Source organism: Sus scrofa, chromosome 12 (genome assembly GCF_000003025.6).
Source record: "Sus scrofa isolate TJ Tabasco breed Duroc chromosome 12, Sscrofa11.1, whole genome shotgun sequence".
Lineage (NCBI taxonomy): Eukaryota > Metazoa > Chordata > Mammalia > Artiodactyla > Suidae > Sus > Sus scrofa.
In genome coordinates this window covers 51495541-51504910 of record NC_010454.4, presented here as the reverse complement: position 1 = coordinate 51504910, position 9370 = coordinate 51495541, and the positions used below count along the sequence as shown (strand labels likewise).

The window sequence follows — 9370 nt, the reverse complement described above, 5'->3', positions numbered from 1 at the left end:
TTCCACTGCACCACAGTCACAATGGGAACTCCCTGTTTCTGCTGTTTTTGTCTTTTGGTTTTTTTTTTTTTTTGTCTGTCACTTTAGGGCTGCACCCATGGCATATGGAGGTTCCAGGCTAGGGATCTAATCGGAGCTGTAGCTGCTGGCCTACGCCAGAGTCACAACAATGCCAGATCCGAGCCTCGTCTGTGACCTACACCACAGCTCACGACAATTCCGGGTCCTTAACCCACTGAGGGAGGCCAGGGATCGAACCCACAACCTCATGGCTCCTAGTCGGATTTGTTGCTGCTGCACCACAACAGGAACTCCTGTTTCTGCTGTTTTAAGTTACTGAGTTTGTTACAGTAGCTGCAGGAAACTAATATACCTAGTGAAATGAGAATATTAAGCAGCCAACATCCTTATACCTTATTAAGGAAATGACTTGGATGGATAAAAACGTGAATCCACAGTAGTTAGAACTTGAGTCAGATCCCCTTGTGGCACAGCAGGTTCAGGATCAGGAATTGTCACTGTAGTGGCTCTGTCACTGCTGTGGCACGGGTTTGCTCCCTGGCCCAGGAACTGCCAAGTGCTGTGCGTGTGGCCAAAAAACAGGTGTATTTCATGTTGAGTAAATACTTTTAATAATTGGATATTAATACTGTAACTGTTATAGTGTCTCTGCAGAACAAATTAATATACTTAGCCCTATTGTCCTCTATTATTAAATTCTTCCCTCAGAAATTTAGAAATCAGGATAACAAGAATTTGGTTACCCACTTTGCTTCATTGCCTCATCTCCCATCTTGCATCATCCCACCCAGTTTCTTAATTCCCTCTATGTTAGATCCTATGATTTTGTAATATCAAACCTTCAGTTTCTCAGATGGCAGCTCCCAATCTTTCTCTTGTATTTCTCCATTCTCCATTATTGTCCTGCCTATACCCCACTGTATACTCTCAGTTTTCTCATCCTTCTACTGCAGTGACAGGCAGCCAATTAGGGAGACAATTTGGGATAGTAGTAGTAGGAAATAAAGTGGATGTTACTACCAACCTTACAGATATAAAAAGAATTACGGAGTTCCTAGCGTGGTGGGTGAAGAATCTTAACTTGCAGTGGCTCAGGGTGCCGTCCAGGTGCGGATTTGATCCCTGGCCTGGCGCGGTGGGTTAGAGGATCTGGTGTTGCTGCAGCTACGGCGTGGGTCACAGCTGTGGTCTGGATTCAATCCCTGGCCTGGGAACTCCACAGCCAAAAATTAAAAAAAAAAAAAAAAAAAAAAAAAAAGTCATGAAACTGCAAAGACAAACCACAGAATTGGAGAACTTGACAAATCATATCTGATCATTGACTTATATTTAGAATACATAAAGAATCCATAGAATTCAAGACAAACAGCCCAGTTTTAAAGGGGATAAACGATCTGAATAGGTATTTCTTCAGAGACAGACAGACGCTTGGCTAAAGCACATGAAAAGATACTCAACATCATTAACCATCAGGGAAATGCAAATCAAAACCACAATGAGATATGAATTAACATTCACTAAGATGACTATAGTATTTTTTAAGAATTTGACTGAAAAAGGATTTATTACATTGGACTAATTACCATAGTTACAGACATTTCCAAGTCAAGTATATGCAATATTAGAGCCACACATTATGACATTTGACATTCATGAGTAAACATGGTGGGTGGGTAACCTGCCAAGCTGGATTTTGGTATTTGGTCTTCTGGATCTTAGAGGACAAACCTCTAAAGGTCCTGTAGCTTCCCAGCACGAATTCTTATCAATGAGAGATCCCCTCACCCGATTCGTCTTGGGTCCCATAGCCAAGGATTTGCCTCCCCCAAGTCCCCAAAGACTCAATGACAGCCCTCCCATGGACCCCAGCCTGGGCCCTAGAGCCTCATCCCAGCAGCGTGCGGGCCTGCTTCCCTTTAATGTTTGCAGCCGCTGGTCCCACGCCGTCCAGGACACGACCAGAGCATGGCTTCCTGGCAGAACAGCTCTTTCGGCTATGTGTCTCCGTTCCGCCGCGACATCGGTAGCGGCATCAAAGCCTAAGGATAGGGAAAACGCACAGTCTGGGTCAGTTCAAGCGCCTAGGAAGGTGGCGGGCTACCCCGACAAGCGCCACTCACCGTGTCCTGCGCTCCTGCGGCGTCTGCTGCGCGTTCATGTCCACCGGCTCCCGCGCTTAGGGCTCTTGTCTGTGCCAGTTCGGGGGGAGGTGGGGGCACAGCTGGCTCCTCTCGGGGGCGGTGCTGCATCACAAGGATCCAGCCCGGGCCAGTGCGCCAACCCTCCTCCACGGGCCCAGGTCTGGCTCATTATCCCTTAAAGAACAGTAGGTTGTGCTGGCTGTGCCCGCCTCAGACACAAAATGATGCTCTCTGTGCGTCCCCCCCACCCCCATTTCACAAAGCGGTAGATTCCAGGGATATTATCCTCATTATAAGCGGAATTATATCGCAACCAAAGATTCTAAATGTTGGGGTCTGTGTCTCCTCCCCTGGTCCCCAGGCGCTTATTTCGTTAGCAGCAGCTGCTTTGGACGTTCCTACTGATGGGTAGTTAGACAAAGGCGGTAACAAGCAGAGAAAAAACAAGCATCAAAAGCTAGATGGAGTGCGTGCAGCGCGTCTCCAGGCACAAAACGCTGAGCCCCCTTTTTCCCCTTGCTTCCTCTCTCGGCCTTGCGCCCACCCCGTCCTGCCCTGGCAACTCAGACAAGCTGTAAATGGATATAGGTAAAAATGCAGGAGGTGATGGAGAAGGCAATGGCCGCGTAAATAAAGATGGAGAGATGCGGAAAATGGTCGAGATAGCAGCCCTCGTCCAGTGGAGACGCCTCCTCTTGGGGCGGGGGACGCGCTGCGGCCTTGGGGTGCTGCCCGGAGCGGGCCCCCTGCGCCCTCCAGCCGCTACGACGACTGGCCTTCCGGCCCGCAGCCCATGCCGACTTGGGCCCGCGGACAGCTGGGGGCTCTTCCGGGGGAGGTTTGTCAAACAGGCCTTCCTCGGAGTCAGCGTCGGGGTCCGGGCGAAGCTGCTCGGGGTCCCAGGGTTTGCGCTGAAAGAGCTGGTCAGCCATTGGGGAGAGGCACGAGGAGCAGGGTCTCCCGACTCCAGGTAGTCGGGCCGGGTCAGGGCGTAGTGAGCCGCGGTCGGGGCTGTGACTTTATATCTACCACCTGGGAGGGGGCGGCGGGGGGCGGAGCCAGCGGGCGGGGCCAGGGTCTGCGGGATCTGCTGGGCGTCACAGTATTGGCGCCTCTTGCTCCCGGCCCCTCCTTCGGACCCCCAGCCTGTTGCTGAGGTTGGCTGTCCAGGTTTGATCTCCGGGACGCTCCGGGGCCCGCGTCACAGGAGTCTCTGCGCAACCTGGCTTGTTTCCAAGGCAACCTGTGGGTGGAGGAGCGCGGGAAGGACGGGATGCAAGAGGCTCGCTGGGACCCAGGGGCCCGAAAAGGGGCTTGGGGCGAAAGAAGTGGAAATGCAGGTGACCGAGATCCAAGCTATGTGCGGAGCTTCCCCAGGGATTTATTTCTCCTTTTAAAAGAAATATTGTGGTTTTTTTTTTTTTTTTTTTTTTTTTTTTTTTGCCACGTTGGTGGCATGCCCGAAGTTCCGGAGCCAGGAATACAATCTGCGCCACCACAGTAACCGGAGCCACAGCAGTGAGAAGAGGATCCTTAACTGACTGCACCACCAGGGAACTCCTGTGGCGTCTTTTTTTTTTTTTTTTTTTTTTTTTTAATAGCCACATTCCCAGCATAAGGCAGTCCCCAGGCCAGGGGTTGAATCCAAGACGCAGCTGCGACCTAGGTCACAGCTGTGGCAACACAGGATCCTCAACCCACTGTGCCAGGCTGGGGCTTGAGCCCGAGCCTCCACAGCGACTCAAGTCAAATTTTTAACCCACCTTGCCACAGTGGGAACTCCATGTGGGATCTTTTTAATTTTAAAATTTAATACACGAAAAAAACTAATACATAATGTTTGTAGAAAACGTGAAAGTTAGAAAGCACCATAAGCAAAAGGAGTAACAAAGGCTCCCACAATCCCAAGGCCAGAGGTAGTTCGGTTAGGTTAATCGTTGATGCTTTTCTTCCCTTCCTCTTTTTTCCTTTCACCCTACATCTGCATCTCTATATACAGATCCTGGGTTTTCTCTTCCTGCTCCTCCCAAATAAACATAGTATCCCCAGCTTTCGGCTGTCTCAGGTAGGATTTGAAGAATAGGAACAAGCACTTTCAAAGGCACCTGACCTGAGCCAAGGCTGGTTGGTGTTCTTTTGTGAAATGTGGGGGGAGGAGCCACTCTGAAATGTGGGGCTTATTTGGGTCTCAGGGGTTTGGGGGTGGGTACACTGCCAGGCCCTGCTGGTTACAGCGGACCCAACTCAAACTGTCATCAGGGCACTCACCCCCTCCTACAACTGAAAGGCCCAGGGGTTACCAGGACCAGCTTACTGAAAGAATGTCACCAGGGTGCTGTCTTTCTCCATCTTACAGAGTTGTCAGGGACTTCTTGCAGGGCCAGAGCCTACACTTAGTGGTGGGTACTCACATAAAATCTGTTGAATGAATCATAATGAATGAATGGCTGTTGACAGCAGCAGATTTATATGAAAGCTCCTAGCTGGCTAGAGGTGGAGAATATGGAACCCACATACACTGTTGTTGGGAATGTAAAATGGTGCAGCTACTTTGACAAGGTCTGGTCAACTTCACAAAGTTAAACATGCACTTACCCTATGACCCAGGAATTCCACCCTCCTGGAGTTTCTATCCAAGAGAAATGAAAACATATGTCTACCTAGAGACTTGTACACAAATGTCCATAGCAGTGTTATTGGTAATAGCCAGAAACTGGAAATAATTCAAAAGTCCACCAAATAGTGAATGAATAAACAAAATGTGGCTTATCCATGCACTCGGATGATATTCAGCAATAAAGAGGAGTGAACTACTGAAACCTGCTATGACATGGATGAACCTCAGAAAATCATACGAAAGCAGAAAAGCAAGATGAACATAGACACAGATTGTATGATTCCATTTAAATGAAATGTCCAGAAAAAACAATGCACTCTATCACCTCACACCTGTCAGAATGGCTATCATCAAAAAGTCTACAAATAGGGGTTTCTGTTGTGGCGCAGTGGTTAACGAATCCGACTAGGAACCATGAGGTTGCGGGTTCGGTCCTTGCCCTTGCTCAGTGGGTTAACGATCCGGCGTTGCCGTGAGCTGTGGTGTAGGTTGCAGACGCGTTGTAGGTCGGATCCTGCGTTGCTGTGGCTCTGGCGTAGGCCTGTGGCTACAGCTCCGATTAGACCCCTAGCCTGGGAACCTCCATATGCTGCGGGAGCGGCCCAAGAAATAGCAAAAAGACAAAAAAAAAAAAAAAAGAAAAGAAAGATTATTCTGAAAACTCTCAAGTAGCTTGAGGGATGCTTTTGACAATCTGAATCAAAGACAAAAAACAAGATTTAAAACCACATGTGTTGAGATGACAAGGAGATGAAACTGTATTCCTGCAGGTAAAGGATGGAGTGGGAAGAGTAAAGATGGTCATTTTGCATTGTTTGGATGGTGAGATCATGGGGCAACTTCTCATTTTTCCAGATTTTGTGTACCATTGTTATCTTTTTTTGTGCAACAAAATCAATTAATAGATGAGAAATTATAAGTAATGGACCCAGTGGCCACTTGCAGGATTAACAATACCCTGCAATGTTCTGATTGCTGCCCACGCAGGCTAAGGACCTTACCCAAATGTCTTCATGGTCCCTCATTGCCTAGCAACCACCTGCTCAACAGTGGTTGCTAGGAAACCAGGGACAGAGAGCCAGGACTCCTGACTAATATCCAGAGTCCATGCTACTGTCAGTCTTCCCCTCAAGTTCACTCACGGTGCCATGCTCCCGTCTAGCCATTCCTCTTCCTCTCTTGCTTTCCCCTCCAGGTTCCCTATCTCCCTGGGGCTAATGGGTCACCAGCACTCAATGGGTCTCCATAATTACGGAGCCCACCCCAGCACGGGTGATTACAGGATACAGACAGATGAGGGCCTGGACCAGAGTCTATGTGCCTGGCTTGAAGCTGAAGTCTGTGGTTACCTCATCACTGAGACAGGTATTGCCTGCAGCCTCTCTGGGGCCCTAGCCCTAGCAAACCCTTCTGCCCACGGGGAGTGATTCTCTCGGGAGGGGCACTGAGACCAGCCTAGGGCTCCACCACTCCAGCCAAGTGTCTGACAGAAGGGAAGCTGTACATTAATGACCTTTGACCAGATCCTTTGATGTGGGTCACGTGAACATTTCCTCATTCTAAGTAGTCGACTTTAAAGAAAAAGGAAACTCATCTAGGAGTTCCCATCATGGCTCAGTGGTTAACGAATCCGACTAGGAACCATGAGATTGCGGGTTCCATCCCTGGCCTCGCCCAGTGGGTTAAGAATCTGGTGTTGCCGTGAGCTGTGGTGTTGGTCACAGATGCGGCTTGGATCCTGCGTTGCTGTGGTTGTGGTGTAGGCTGGCAGCTGTAGCTCTGATTCGACCGACCCTAGCCTGGGAACCTCCATATGCCGCCCAGTTGGGGCTCTAAAAAGACAAAAAAAAAAAAAAAAAAAAACCCTCATCTAGAGTGGATTCATCTCAACACAATGATCCTGCAAACCCCTCAATCTTCTATCATCATTGAGAACGATTCAGGCTGCTCTGTGCTTCGTTCCATCCCCTCCATCCTGAGGAAGCCACTTTCCCCTCCACCCAATCCCCAGAGACTGCTCCAATAGGAAGCCGGTCCAGGGTGAGCTGATGACAGACATGAAATTCACCCAGAGGGATGGGCCTCTTTTTTGTCCCAATTGAAAAATGCATCTTAATTTAAGAGATGTTGGAGTTCATCTTATTATTTATTTATTTTTTTGTCATGTGGACGGTCCAGGCCAGCGACCAAACCTGCACCACAGCAGGGACAACACTGGATCTTTAACCACTAGGCCACCGCCATACTCTGGATGGGCCTCTTATAAGTGGGAATGTTGGTGTGACAGTGTACCTTCCCTGTGCTCAGCAGTGGACAGTTCCTGGGCTCACAGAGGCCTTCTGGGGATGGGTCCTGGCTTCATCACCGGGGCCTAGATTACATTTTGCTGACCTAACCACAAACCAAAAGGATCAGTGATATTTCCTGTGTCTGTGATCTGAGATTCTGAAGCATTGTACATGTTTGCTGAGAACCAACAAAGTTGAGGAGACAACTAGAGAAAGGTCAGGCCCTCTCTTCCAGGTTGGGATGATGGCACACCTGATTTTTGGCCAAAAAAACCCTAAAGTAAAGGGTGTCTGATGTGCAAGAGTAAGAGGCTTGGAGTTCCCACTGTGGCGCAATGGGTTAATAATCCAGCTTGTCATGTGGCATGCCCGGTTCGATCCCCGGCTTGGGAACTTCCATATGCTGTGGCTGTGGCTGAAAAGGGGGGGAAAAAAGAGTGAGTGGCTTGAAGATGGTTTATATATATAATCTCCCATTTCATGTGCCTTCTTAACATGTCACTGACTGAGAGGTGAAGTCTAGTTCCCTCCCTTGAATCTGGGTGCAGGGGTCATGGTTGTTCTGACCATCAGACTCTGGTGGAAGCAATGCTATGTGACTTCCAAGGCTAGGTCATAAAAGGATACAACTTCTGGAGTTCCTACAGTGGCTCAGTGGGTCATTGATCCAGCTTCTCTCTGTGGCATTGCTGGTTTGATCCCCAGCCTGGTGCAGTGGGTTAAGGATCTGACTTTGCCGTAGCTGTGGCGTGGGTTGCAGATGCTGCTCAGGTTCGATCCCTGGCCAGGAACTTCCATATGCTGGGCGTGTGGCCGAAAATGGGGAAGAAAAAAAAAAAAAAAAAAAGACACAGCTTTTGCTTTCTCTCTCTCAACACCCCCTCTTGGAATCTATCCCGCATGCCCTGAGGAAGCCATCCAGATGTTCAGTCCCAGGTAAGGTCTCGGCTGCCAGCCGGCACCAACCACTAGACATGCAAGTGAGCAAGGCTTTGGATAATGCCAGTCCTTGGCTTTCAAGCCCTTCCAAATGATGCTGAGTAGAACAGAGACAAGCCCTTCCCAATTTTAATATCTTGAACAAAATTAATTTTTTTTAATATTTAAGCCACTGAGGATTAGGATGGTTTGTTAGGCAGCCCTAATAAGTGGGCAGCTAAAACAAAGACAGAGCATGGTTACATGGCTAACTAGGCAGGAGACAGTTGGAAATGGAGACGAGTCACTATGGGAGGCGACCTGAGCCCAGGGAAGTTTGGCAGGATGGCCACCCCAACTAAAGGACAAAGCCCTCCAGTGCACTTGAGGCTCTCCTGTCCCCTGTAGACTGGTTTTTGGCTCCAAGGAAGCTCTGTCTGTTGATGCTGAGTCTGACTTCTGAGAACATGTGAGTCACCACATTTGGTGTTCCTTCTTCATAATACCCAGGGCTTGGCTGAGCCGGCAAAAAGGTATCATTGTGTATGTGGCTCAAAACTATCCTGCCCACAAAAAGGGGACAGAGCTCCGCCTAGAGAGAACATTCAAAGTCAAAGCTGCCCAGAAGTGGGAGGAGCTGCCTCAGAGGTAGTAAACCCCCATCATTTGAAATGTTGAAGGATGGGAGACGGTGCCTATATGTGGTAGCATTTTATAGCTTTACTAAAGCGTAATTGACATACAATGAACTATCCTGGGGCATGAAGAAGTTCCCAGTCCAGGGACTGAACCCACATCACAGCAGTGACTACACTGGATCCTTAATCCACTGAGCCACAAGGGAACTCCCAAACTATACATATTTAATGTATGAACTGGCCATAGGCGTATCCTGATGGAGAACACGCCCATCATTCTTCCAAGATTTCTGTGTCTCTTGGGAATCCCTTCTTCTATCTCTCCTCAGCCCCCACCCCCCAGCAACTGCTTTCTCTTGCTACAGTTTTACAGAAATGGAATCGCAGTGGGTACTCTATTTTGTCTGGTTTCATTCACTGTCCATCATTATTTGGAGACTCTTCCACATTGTTGTGTGTATTAGTTAGTTCCTTTTATTTTTTAATTTTTTGGTCTCGCCTGCCGCACGTGGAAGTTCCCAGGCCAGGGATCGAACCTGCGCCACAGGAGCAACCCAAGCTGCTGCAGTGACAAGACAAGATCCTGAACTGGCTGCGCCACAAGAGAACTCCAGTTCTTTTATTGTTGGGTATTATTTCATCATACTGATGTAGTACAGGTTCTGTATCCATGTATCTGATAATGAGTATTTGGGTTTATTCCAGCTTTGGGCTATTACACATAAACCTTCTGTGAACATCTGCATA

General features: G+C 48.6%; 1 protein-coding gene across 1 annotated transcript; it reads right to left on the bottom strand.

The window, feature by feature from the left end:
* On the bottom strand, positions 1328 to 3739 carry LOC110256101. The gene is made up of 2 exons (XM_021067728.1): positions 2142 to 3739; positions 1328 to 2060 (listed from the first exon to the last, which is right to left on the bottom strand). Exon 1 carries the CDS (start codon positions 3092 to 3094, stop codon positions 2726 to 2728), a length of 369 nt encoding a protein of 122 aa, XP_020923387.1. The 5' UTR covers positions 3095 to 3739; the 3' UTR covers positions 1328 to 2060; positions 2142 to 2725.